General features: G+C 34.6%; 1 protein-coding gene across 1 annotated transcript; it reads left to right on the forward strand.

Moving 5' to 3' along the window:
* The first annotated feature begins 9,756 nt into the window (after nt 1-9,756).
* LOC129722481 (putative polypeptide N-acetylgalactosaminyltransferase 9) lies at nt 9,757-13,517 on the forward strand. Its single transcript, XM_055675930.1, has 3 exons — nt 9,757-10,265; nt 10,330-11,056; nt 11,116-13,517. Exons 1-3 carry the CDS (start codon nt 10,260-10,262, stop codon nt 12,144-12,146), a joined length of 1,764 nt encoding a protein of 587 aa, XP_055531905.1. The 5' UTR covers nt 9,757-10,259; the 3' UTR covers nt 12,147-13,517.
* The last annotated feature ends 765 nt before the right edge of the window (nt 13,518-14,282 follow it).

Consider the following 14,282-nt stretch of genomic DNA (forward strand, 5'->3'; position numbering starts at 1 on the left):
TAATAATAATAATAATAATAATAATAATAATAATAATAATAATAATAATAATAATAATAATAATAATAATAATAATAATAATAATAATAATAATAATAATAATAATAATAATAATAATAATAATAATAATAATAATAATAATAATAATAATAATAATAATAATAATAATAATAATAATAATAATAATAATAATAATAATAATAATAATAATAATAATAATAATAATAATAATAATAATAATAATAATAATAATAATAATAATAATAATAATAATAATAATAATAATAATAATAATAATAATAATAATAATAATAATAATAATAATAATAATAATAATAATAATAATAATAATAATAATAATAATAATAATAATAATAATAATAATAATAATAATAATAATAATAATAATAATAATAATAATAATAATAATAATAATAATAATAATAATAATAATAATAATAATAATAATAATAATAATAATAATAATAATAATAATAATAATAATAATAATAATAATAATAATAATAATAATAATAATAATAATAATAATAATAATAATAATAATAATAATAATAATAATAATAATAATAATAATAATAATAATAATAATAATAATAATAATAATAATAATAATAATAATAATAATAATAATAATAATAATAATAATAATAATAATAATAATAATAATAATAATAATAATAATAATAATAATAATAATAATAATAATAATAATAATAATAATAATAATAATAATAATAATAATAATAATAATAATAATAATAATAATAATAATAATAATAATAATAATAATAATAATAATAATAATAATAATAATAATAATAATAATAATAATAATAATAATAATAATAATAATAATAATAATAATAATAATAATAATAATAATAATAATAATAATAATAATAATAATAATAATAATAATAATAATAATAATAATAATAATAATAATAATAATAATAATAATAATAATAATAATAATAATAATAATAATAATAATAATAATAATAATAATAATAATAATAATAATAATAATAATAATAATAATAATAATAATAATAATAATAATAATAATAATAATAATAATAATAATAATAATAATAATAATAATAATAATAATAATAATAATAATAATAATAATAATAATAATAATAATAATAATAATAATAATAATAATAATAATAATAATAATAATAATAATAATAATAATAATAATAATAATAATAATAATAATAATAATAATAATAATAATAATAATAATAATAATAATAATAATAATAATAATAATAATAATAATAATAATAATAATAATAATAATAATAATAATAATAATAATAATAATAATAATAATAATAATAATAATAATAATAATAATAATAATAATAATAATAATAATAATAATAATAATAATAATAATAATAATAATAATAATAATAATAATAATAATAATAATAATAATAATAATAATAATAATAATAATAATAATAATAATAATAATAATAATAATAATAATAATAATAATAATAATAATAATAATAATAATAATAATAATAATAATAATAATAATAATAATAATAATAATAATAATAATAATAATAATAATAATAATAATAATAATAATAATAATAATAATAATAATAATAATAATAATAATAATAATAATAATAATAATAATAATAATAATAATAATAATAATAATAATAATAATAATAATAATAATAATAATAATAATAATAATAATAATAATAATAATAATAATAATAATAATAATAATAATAATAATAATAATAATAATAATAATAATAATAATAATAATAATAATAATAATAATAATAATAATAATAATAATAATAATAATAATAATAATAATAATAATAATAATAATAATAATAATAATAATAATAATAATAATAATAATAATAATAATAATAATAATAATAATAATAATAATAATAATAATAATAATAATAATAATAATAATAATAATAATAATAATAATAATAATAATAATAATAATAATAATAATAATAATAATAATAATAATAATAATAATAATAATAATAATAATAATAATAATAATAATAATAATAATAATAATAATAATAATAATAATAATAATAATAATAATAATAATAATAATAATAATAATAATAATAATAATAATAATAATAATAATAATAATAATAATAATAATAATAATAATAATAATAATAATAATAATAATAATAATAATAATAATAATAATAATAATAATAATAATAATAATAATAATAATAATAATAATAATAATAATAATAATAATAATAATAATAATAATAATAATAATAATAATAATAATAATAATAATAATAATAATAATAATAATAATAATAATAATAATAATAATAATAATAATAATAATAATAATAATAATAATAATAATAATAATAATAATAATAATAATAATAATAATAATAATAATAATAATAATAATAATAATAATAATAATAATAATAATAATAATAATAATAATAATAATAATAATAATAATAATAATAATAATAATAATAATAATAATAATAATAATAATAATAATAATAATAATAATAATAATAATAATAATAATAATAATAATAATAATAATAATAATAATAATAATAATAATAATAATAATAATAATAATAATAATAATAATAATAATAATAATAATAATAATAATAATAATAATAATAATAATAATAATAATAATAATAATAATAATAATAATAATAATAATAATAATAATAATAATAATAATAATAATAATAATAATAATAATAATAATAATAATAATAATAATAATAATAATAATAATAATAATAATAATAATAATAATAATAATAATAATAATAATAATAATAATAATAATAATAATAATAATAATAATAATAATAATAATAATAATAATAATAATAATAATAATAATAATAATAATAATAATAATAATAATAATAATAATAATAATAATAATAATAATAATAATAATAATAATAATAATAATAATAATAATAATAATAATAATAATAATAATAATAATAATAATAATAATAATAATAATAATAATCTCGGTACCGTTTGAGAAGGTGGGGACTCGACGGGGCTTAGCTGCTAGCTGCCGAGCGGGTCGTAGGTTGCGGATAACGATACGGCCATTAAATATAATGGTTAGTTGCGAATACTTGAATAAGCAATCCCGGACAAGCAGCGAGGATGGTCTATGGATGTGGCGGGGCCTAACAATGGGCTTTGTTGAGCTCCCTAGAAATACCACAATATTCGAAAACCAGTCCTGACAAGCGAGCTGGTACCGCTATAAGTACCTAAGCCCAAATCCCTACCAATCGGTTAGGCTTCCGATTAAAAAAGTGAACCCAGAATGGAAACACGACATAGAAGAAATAGGCCAATGCGATCGCCCGAGGAGGGAGCCCTTACTGGAGCTGGTCCTGGAACAGGGGACAGAGCGAGCGGCCAGCGGCTGGAGGAGAACGAGGTGCAAGAGCGGCTCTCCAGTCAACGGGCACAGCCCGTAAACTACACGCAAAACAGTCAAAGCAGCAACAGACACCACCAAGGCACTGCTGCACCTGCTGATGATGCTGCGACCGACCGTCGTCAGTCGCTCACGTTGGCAGGCCGCCAACGGCAACGGATCATGTGGACTAGGGAGATGAACATGTATGTGATTCGTTGCTACCACGTTTGCACGAAGTTGGAGACGGATATGTCTGGCAGGCCAAGAATGCTAGATATGTTCATTGAGCAGTACCCTCGGTTTGCCAACCAGCTTGACCGGAACAAGTTGTACAGTCGACAGCGAGCAATACTATCCAAAAATATGCTCACTGTGACGGAGCTGGACACCATCAGGCTGGAAGTGCAGAGGGAGTTAAGGGAAGGGAATGGATCGAGCGATACGTCGAGCAGGAGTTCTGCAGGGCATGTTGCATCGGTTGCGAGTGAGGAGCCGGAACAAAATGCATCGATAAACACGGCAGTGGAGGAGCTACGCGCTTCGGAACAAACAATGGACCAACAACGACAACAACTACGAGACGAACTAGCTTTCCAGATGGACACAGCGGTTACACAGTTTCGGGGAACAGACCCCACTTCCCGACACAGAATACCAAAACTACAGTATTCCTACCGGCTGACGAATGCAGTAAGAACCTTCAATGAGAATATTTTGCCACAGTATTCGGAAGCCGCTGAGAACCTTGAGGAGCTGCAGTTTATAGTGTATTGCGCAGCTGTAGCCGTCGTGAGAACCCTGGGACTACGGACCTATCCCCAAGGTAACGGTGAAGGTCATCCCTGTCCCAGTGCACAGAAGCCCGCATGGATGCGACGACTGGAATTTAGGATTGCAACCTTGCGGGTAAAAATCGGTCGGTTGACACAGTACACGAGGGGAAACCGATCAAGGAGGCTGGTTCGTCAAATAGCGGAAATCGTAAAGCCCGCAGAGCTCCGAGATCTCAGTGAACTCAAAATCACGGAGATTCTCGACACCCATGTACAACGGTTGAGTGCTCTCGTAAAACGGATGCGGCGTTATGGTGAATGTTCGAGACGGAAGAAAGAAAATCGGATGTTCAGCACGAACGAGAGAGAGTTTTATAACCACATCAGGAACGACAAACCCGATTACAGCGAGGGGCTTCCGGAGATTGGCGAAGTTACACAGTTCTGGGCCAATTTATGGGAGAACCCCGCTCAACACAATGACAGCGGGATGTGGTTGGTAGGAGAGGAAGAACATTGTGATGGAATTGAACGCATGGCTGCTGCAGTAGTAACCACCCAGGATATCCGGGAGGCTACGCGGTATACCAGGAATTGGGCCGCACCCGGACCAGACTTTGTGCACAACTTCTGGTATAAAAAACTGTCAGCTGCCCACGGACGACTAGCGGAATGCTTCAACATGGTGCTAAGAGACCCCCAGGAGTTACCAGAATTCATCACGAAAGGAGTAACCTACCTCCTACCGAAGGATCGTAACACGGCTAATCCAGCTATGTACAGACCAATAACATGTCTCTCAAGTCTGTATAAAGTGCTCTCGTCGGTAATCACTCGAAAAGTGCAGGACCATTGCGAGGTGAACAGAGTGATGACTGAGGAACAGAAAGGCTGCCGCAAAAACACGCAAGGCTGCAAAGATCAGGTCATCATTGATGCGGTTATTGTTGGCCAGGCAAGCCGAAGCAAACGAAACCTTGGTATGGCGTACATCGACTATAAGAAGGCATACGACTCGGTACCTCACTCGTACCTCATAAGGGTACTGAAGTTGTATAAAATAGACGATGGCGTCATCAGGTTGATGCAGCACGCAATGGGAATGTGGAGCACGTCTCTCCACGTCACCGACGGAGCAACAGTGTTACGGTCTGGAACTCTCAGCATAAGGAGGGGGATTTTCCAAGGCGATACCTTCAGTCCGCTATGGTTTTGCCTCGCGATGGACCCCCTAAGCAGAGCACTCAACCGATGCAGCTATGGCTATCAATTGAAAAGTGGGACTATAAGTACAAAAGTAACCCACACCTTCTACATGGATGATTTGAAGTTGTTTGCGGAATCAAAGGAGAAGCTGCGCCATCTGTTACAGGTGGTGACAACGTTCAGTAACGATATCCGAATGGAGTATGGTGTCGACAAATGCCGACTTGTCAACCTTCATCGAGGCAAATTAGTGGACGCCGACAGTTTCCGCATCAACGAGCGAGATGAAATTCGAAGTATGGCTGAAGGTGAATCGTACAAATACTTGGGTTTCCTGCAACTGAAAGGTATTCACCACACCGCGATCAAGAAAGAGCTGCAGGAAAAGTTCTTGTATCGTGTCAGCCGTATTTTGAAGTCCTTCCTCTCAGCAGGCAACAAAACGAAAGCAATCAACACGTTTGCCGTGCCATTGTTGACATATAGCTTCGGGGTGGTCAAATGGACCAAAACGGATTTGGAGGCGATAGAACGCGCGTTGCGAGTGTCGCTCACCAAATTCCGTATGCACCACCCAAAATCAGCAACCGAAAGAGTTACCTTGCCACGTATTGAAGGAGGAAGGGGTGTCACCGATATACAAGCGCTCTGCGCTTTTCAGATACAGCAGTTGCGGAGGTACTTCGTAGAAAGCCAGAATCGTCACGAAATCTACCGCACTGTTTGTGGAGCAGACCACGGGTTCAGCGCCCTGCATCTGGCGCAAGAGGACTACCAGAAGAACTGCGATGTAAAAACTACGGACGAGAAGATCGCAGCGTGGAAGCTGAAAGAGCTGCATGGAACGCACCCCCATCAGTTAGCTCAAACACATATTGATAAGGTGGCATCAAATGCGTGGCTGGTGCGAGGTGATCTCTTTATGGAGACAGAAGGTTTTATGATAGCCATCCAGGACCGGGTCATTGCGACGAAGAACTACCGTAGGTACATATTGCACGAAGAGGTGGAAGATCGATGCAGAAAGTGCAATGCGGTAGGGGAAACGATCGAACATGTCGTCGCAGGTTGTCAGGCGTTAGCAGAGGCAGCCTATCTCGGTCGACATAATGCGGTCGCCAAAATTGTGCACCAACAACTTGCACTGAAGCACAATTTGGTGAACCAGTATGTGCCCCACTACAAGTACCTGCCGATTCCGGTTCTGGAGAATAGCTGCGTAAAATTGTACTGGGATCGCGAGATCACTACGGACGTCCTGATACGTGCCAACCGTCCCGACATTGTGGTCTACGACAAAAGGATGAAGCGGGTAACCATCATCGACATCGCTGTACCGTTAGATCGTAATGTCCAATCAACATTCTCGACCAAGATTACGAAATACCACGATTTGGCTGAGGAGTTGAGGCAGATGTGGCACCTTGAGGGTGTACGTATAGTCCCGGTAGTAATCTCTGCTACTGGACTGGTTCCCTATGCCCTTATAAATTCCCTGGAAGAGTTGGAGCTGAGAAATGAACTACACAGCATACAGAAAGCAGTGGTTTTTGGGACCTGCAACACGGTACGAAGGTTTCTGAACCACCACAACACATCCAACTAAAGCAGACGGTATTAGGATTAGGATCAAACTTGACGAATCCACCGAGCCTAACCCCTTTGGCATTCAAGATAGCCCGGGGTAGGTGAAATGTTCCAGCAATATGCTGAGAAGTGCGAAATTCGGATAATAATAATAATAATTATAATAATAACAATAATAATAATACTATTAATAATAATGATAAAAATTCTAAAGTGAATACTTCACCGAACGTCTAAGTCAGGACCTCACGGCTGATAGTAGGATTAATCGAGCGTCTCCGCAGAACAAACAATGACGATCCAGCTTCGTGTTGTGACACAGTGGCCGTATCCTACACGCGACCTTGTAGATGCCACTTGTAGTTGACTTCCACTCGCTCGATCGTATGATGGTCCGTGCTGCTAGCGGGGTGACAGCGGTGCGGGAGAATTATTCTTGCTGATATATTAGCTGCGTATCAGATCACTGGCGGGGTAGCCTGCCCCTACCAGTGTGCAGAAGATGTTTCTGCCGATAAACTGCCGGCTATTGTTATCGCGCAGCACAAGAACTAATCGACAAAAAAACACCCGTACGATAACCCGTGTATTGTTATTTTGCGAACTCAAACGGAGATGAACAATTTGCGTCTAATCGAGACGAAAGCAAAACAACGAATGATTGTAATGAGTTATTGCCATAATATTTCCTACAGAAAGTTTCAGAACATTTTGACCAAAAATGACCAACTAGCCCCGCTCTAATAAGTTTTTTGTCCTTTACGGTGTTCACTAAATAATCGTGACCGGCATAATATCGAAAGAGTAAATTCCGAAAATACAAATATTACAAAATAACTGAGATTTATTGAGAATCTTTTTTATATTTCAATAATTCTTTAATTTTTTTCTAGCAAATTGTTGATTGCTGCGATTCTTCGCTGGTACTTGTTGATAATTTTGTTTGATATGTCACCCCATGTTTCCCAATTAGTGAATTTGAAGTAAGATTCATATAATAAATTTGATTTGATCAGTATAAAATAAGACTAAATCATTCGTTATGATAACGTAAGTTTAGTTGGATTTGAGATATTTGGTTTTTAAGGAAATAGAATTAATTTCTGATTGAGATGCATCAGACGAAATTTTTGGTGCTGCTTCACCAACAACGATACGCCCATAAATGTTGTTGTTTGAACAAAAAAAAACAATATCGCCAAATGTAAACGAATTTCTTTCGAGTGTTGTTGAATATACTTCTAAACAAAAGTTAAGCGAAGGCTAAGAATAAAAATACGTAAGTCACCGAGCAAACGAATTGAGTAATGTTGACCTGGACAATATTTTTCAAAACTTCGCAAATCGAGTCCGACCTGTAGTACCGTGCTGGATCGAAATCCGTACACCTAAGCACATGATAATCTTCGACGGTCAATATAAAATCAAGAAATCACATATTGCTTTAAACTGACATGTTTAGTTATAGGTCTACTTATATTTTATCACTATTATCCAGCAAAATGATTAAAATCACTCCGAAACTCGAAAAAATCATGTTTAAATAGAACATGTTTTGAATCGAAATCCGTACTCAGTTTTTTGTCTGAATCAAAACCCGTACACTTTTGAATCGAAATCCGCACACACGCGATATAGACTCAAAGTCCATACAACAATAAATCAAACTCCGTATAGATGAAGAAGTACAAAAATGAACATCTTTTGTTTATAATTTATCTTTAAATTACCGAATAAGTATATTTGAGGATCAACTGGCTCCTAAAGATTTACACAGTTTTCAAATTTTTGACATCAGCTGAAATAGTGCAATTTTCGTAGCGTTTCGTAGTAACCGGAACGCCGGAACCTCTCGAAGGTTCCCGGTATGACTTTCCCTTGCGCACCTCAGTCACAGCTCGTTTAAAATTTTTTGCCGTATATTTATACTTGTTTTCTTCCATTACATGCTGAAAACAAGAAGAAAGTTCAACAATATATGCATGATACACACGCTGTACGGATTTCGATTCAAGCAAATAAAAAGAATCAAAATCCGTACGGCACAGTTTTTGTTGAATAAATACAACTTACACTATTTATTAGGCAATATACAGTTCGAAAATGACAAAGACTTACCTTTTCCATCAATTCACAGAGTAAAACACTTATATCCCACATGAAAATCGTTTTTATCTGAAGAACGTTTCCTTAGTAAATTCTCTAACGATACAACGAAATGACAACTGAAACCGATACACGATTGATTTTTCATTTTTAATATTTTTAATTCATGGCCTACTGGCGCATAACTTAATTTAACAGAGGGCCAACAACTCAACATGTAACTATCATATGAATTTTCACTTTTATAATGCTTAAAACTAAAGAAAAACATCAAGGTGTACGGATTTCGATACTGTACGAGTTTCGATCCAGCACGGTAATATTGAATAATTTGTTTAGCTGTGTTTTTGTTGTACAAATTCTATTTTTTTGTCATGAATTGTTGAGAAGTGTCTAAAATTGGAGCTATCAAACTAATCCAACCGAACAGCCCCCTGATGAACCATTTTTCATCTGAAAACCCCCCATTCATCCATGTTAGTAACTTTGCTGATTCTCCACATACTAACCATCGTTATCAGCCGTACCGGTAAACGTTTGATAAGTACTCCCGGTGGGGGTACTTCATGCTTCTTCATCAATTTGTCACTGTCCGCGTGGGACAGCTGCTGTCACTGTAGTTTTTGTTACTATGAATTGACAAAAAAAAAGAAACATTGAAAACACGCTGACACCCCAGTTGATGTGGACGGCAAAACGTGATGGATTGGAAGTGAAACGAGCAAAAAAAAAAACCTGGATGAGCTAAGCTTATTTCACCGACGTCGGCGTCGGTTCGCCCTTCCGCCGATTCTTTGTGGAAATTATTACCCAATTTGCGGTGGCGTGCAGCGAAGCGGAAGCTTCTGTGCCATTCAGTGAGTTCAAACAAAAAAGTGTTCTACAACAGTAACAATTACGTCAAGTGATAAAGAATAAATACAGTTGTAAAAAGAAGAAGGGAGAGGGCGACACATACCGATCGCAGCTGGCCAAGCAACTTTTATCGAAGCATGCTCTTATCAGTTCCCCTCAATGCTATCAGTGTTCGCAATAATTCCTACAGGTACAGTTGGATAACACACTAGATTAAGAGCGCAATGCGAGTGAGTAACCAAAGTTTGATTCAATCGGGCACGGCTTATCCGGTTTTTTCCCTTATTTTCACAGCCATCACGAACGATTCCTTCGGCCAAGGTATTTTTCTTCACGCTGCTGGCTTTGCTTGGACTGACGATCCTAGTAGGCTACTACTACAGTTTGTATGATGACGTGAAAAGTGGTTCCTATGGTGAGGCAGAAGTGCGAAATATGCTTGAAACGGCGCGTCGGAAATTGGTTACTTACTTGAAACCTAGCAACCTTAGCAATCGTGAACTACTGGATGAGAATGGATCCGTCGTTCCGCCGGGTGATATGGGTAAACCTGTCGAGCTGGGTGATAACGTTGCTTTCGATATTCGAAAGCAGATTCAAGCCGGTTGGGACACCCAAGGGCTGAATCAGTACGCGGCGGATATCGTGTCGGTTTTCCGCCGGTTGCCCGACGTCCGGGACGAGTGGTGCAAGGAGCCGGGACGGTTTTTACCGGAGCTGCCGCCGGCATCGATAGTGATTGTGTTTTTCAACGAGGCATGGTCGGTGCTGGTGCGAACGGTTCATTCCGTGCTGGATCGTACGCCACCGGAGTTGGTAGAGGAAATTATTCTGGTGGACGATTACTCGACGTTGGCTCACTTGAAGACTCAGCTGGACGATTACTTCCGGCCGTACAGAAAGGTGCGAATAGTTCGAGCTGCCCGGCGGGAGGGTCTCATTCGGGCGAGAATTCTCGGCGCCAAGAGTGCCAAGTCGGACGTCGTTACGTTTCTCGATGCGCACTGCGAGGTTATTGTAGGTTAGTATTGTAGGTTAGGTCTTTTTGACTTGGATGATGATAATCTTCTTCGCTGAAAGGATGGCTCGAGGCACAACTGGACCGGGTAGCTCGAGATCCGACAACCATTGCGATCCCGTCAATCGATTGGATCCACGAGGACACGATGGCGTTGAATGCGCAAAGTTCGCAGCTGTACTTCGGCTCCTTCGATTGGACGCTCAACTTCCAGTGGAAGTCTCGCAGTGAGAAAAAAAAGCAAGCTGAGAATCCGGTGGCACCGTTCGACACTCCGGTGATGGCTGGTGGATTGTTTACGATCAACAAAACTTTTTTCGCCCATCTCGGCTGGTACGACGAAGGCTTCGAAACGTACGGAGCTGAAAATTTGGAACTCTCTTTCAAGGCGTGGATGTGCGGAGGTTCGATGCAGATCATACCGTGCTCCCGGGTGGCGCACATACAAAAGCGAGGCCATCCCTACCTGGCGCACTCGCCAGGGGGCTATACAAACATCAAACGGAACACGGTCCGTTTGGCCGAAGTGTGGCTGGACGAGTATGCGGAGTATTACTACGATTCGTTCGGTGGGGCCAAGTTTCGGGGCGAATTTGGGGACGTTTCCGAACGGAAGGCACTGCGGAAGAGGCTGAACTGCAAATCCTACCGCTGGTACATGGAGGAAGTTTTTCCGGAGCAATTCGATCCGTCGAAAGCTGTCGGTCGGGGTGAGTTTCGCAGTGCAGTCGGTAGGGGGAACTTCTGTTTGAATTGGCCTCCTCCACTGAAGGAACGGGGGGCGGCTCAGTGTCACGGCCAGGGTGGTCATCAGTTGTGGTTTTTTAGCTCTGATGGGGAAATTACCCGGGAGGATCACTGCATGGACTATGACGGGAAAAAGCTGGAGATGATCCGATGCCATCATCGGAAGGGGAATCAGCTGTGGGTTTATGAGGAGCAGAGTAAACAATTTCGACACGTCTATCAGGGACGCTGTCTGGAGTGGGACAATCAACTTAAGATGAGTGAGTGCTTGGTGGAAGACGTCAAGCAGCAATGGTTGATACAGCATTATAATGCCAGTAACTTGAAGCCGGCTCAAAACCGGTAGCCCGAGGTGCGATTTGTGATCGGTAGAAATAAGTTTGGAAGAGTTTAGTTGTACCTCAACACTTATTTGAACTGTGAGTAGTAATCATACAACTAACTTGATTTCTAATGTAACGACTAAGTTGTAACAATTTTATTTGACATAATAGTAAGTAAATATTTCTGAATCCTTTGAAGGATTTTCTTCCTTGTTAAATAACAGTGCAACCAGATTGGTGGGACATAATGTATTGGATAACTGAAGTATGATTAAAAAGCAATTATGTTGCTCAGCACCATCATACAATCGATGAACGAGTCCTACAACATGGTCAAGACCTGGCACTAATTGAAAGTGTCAATAAATTCCTGATGGTTCTTCATTTTGCTAACCAATACGCAATACTAGCTTACAAAAATGCAAACGGGAAGACGTTGTATTCAGTTGTAAGAGTCAGCCACATTAGGCATGGAGTCGTGGAGTGTTCCCAGACTAATATTTGCGATTGCACCAATCCTAATTATTTCTGTGACGTCTAGTGTGGAAAATGCTGCGACGGTTACTACAACTTGTACCGTAATCTATACTCGAGGAGTTCGTCAAACCAAACCATTCGAAGATGTTTTTGGAACAAAAATTGGTGACGATGAGCACCTTTACAAGGACGCGCTGTGTTATTGTAGTTGTGAATTCGAAAAATTAAACAGTCAATTGATTGGTTATTTTAAAACTCGCTACAAAACAGTTACAGCACTTCCTTCTCAAGCAATGTATTTCGAATTTGGATTTCTACATGACTGCTGTCAAATTGAACTTTCGAAGAATTTTACCACCTCCGACAGCAAGCCGGTGGGATCCTATGAAATGTGACAGAACCAATCTGTATGGAAACAGGATCAGTGAAAGAGGAGAGCTTATCCTACTGAAGGAACAATTTGTTTACCGCACCAAGGGAGGGAGCAGTTGGTTGGCCGTATTCATTCGCTGCATGGAAAAGGTGATATGTTCGAATGATCAGAGCAATGAACTGTGGGCCAGGATTAGCCAGTGTTATTCAAATGATCTTAGGGTATTTGATGATCGTCAACAATCCACGGTTCAAACAAAAACCATAATCAAAAGTTGTGAAAATTGCTGGATCGTGGGTATGGTTCTTCTGGTTTTTCTGGTTGTCGGTGCAGTTTGCTTTCTTTCGTGCCTCATAGTGACCGCTGGAAAACAAGTTTCACGGGTGACAGCCGTGCGACCCGTGAATTAGTGGATATCTTAGTATTTGTTTGTGTGATAGTAAAATAGCTCAGTCTAACTACAAAAGAAAAGTTTATTTTATTATTTTCTGTATGAAGTATTTCATGTTTAGATGTAAGCTTTATTGATCTGTCAAATATATGCTCTAAATCAATTTGTGCAGTTTCGAAATAGATGATTGAGTATACCTGATATTGCTCAATACGTTCACCAACTTAACTAGGTATTATTATGATGATGACAATAATCAAATTGATGTCATTAGATTTCATATGTAGTACACTCTGTAGTCGCATTTTACCTGAAATATGCCAACAGTAAGACATTGTTAAAATATATAGTCAAGCTTGTTTGAAAAATCACCTTCCCCAATGGGCTGAAAAGTTCACCGTTAGAATAAACTTAAAACTGATACATTAAACAAAAATCTGACTGATGCTTTCAGTGAGTGTTTTGTGAAGTTTTTGCACCGGAAAAGACGAAGACGGATCCATTTGCAAGGAAGGTCATAGCATCAGTTTTCTGGTATGCGTATGTACTGTGTCTTCATTGATTAGATTCAAAGAGCAAAACAGTTAGGACATACAAAACACACATTCTTGCCAAAGATTATACATCTCAAAGAACTTTTCCTTGCCAATTTATGTCACATTTTAGCTTTTTTTTTGATAATTTCAAGAACGTATAGGTTAAAAAGAGGCAAGTGGAATAATGATGTCAATACTTTTCCTTGAAGCTAAGCTGAAGTACTACGAAATCTTGTAGGTTCCATTTGTCCAAATTCACCCATATTAGGTAACGACGAGCATAAATAACAGTAGGTTTTCATATAAGAAAATTACTAACCTTTTTGTGTTACGAGATAGAGGAATGGTTTATTTGAAAAAGTTTTAGAATGTGAAAAATATA

This window comes from Wyeomyia smithii, chromosome 2 (genome assembly GCF_029784165.1).
Source record: "Wyeomyia smithii strain HCP4-BCI-WySm-NY-G18 chromosome 2, ASM2978416v1, whole genome shotgun sequence".
Lineage (NCBI taxonomy): Eukaryota > Metazoa > Arthropoda > Insecta > Diptera > Culicidae > Wyeomyia > Wyeomyia smithii.

Bases quoted from the DNA above. Each gene is read 5' to 3' on its own strand.
- LOC129722481 (XM_055675930.1), top strand. The intron at 11,057-11,115 runs GTTAGTATTGTA...CTTCGCTGAAAG, and splicing joins GCACTGCGAGGTTATTGTAG to GATGGCTCGAGGCACAACTG.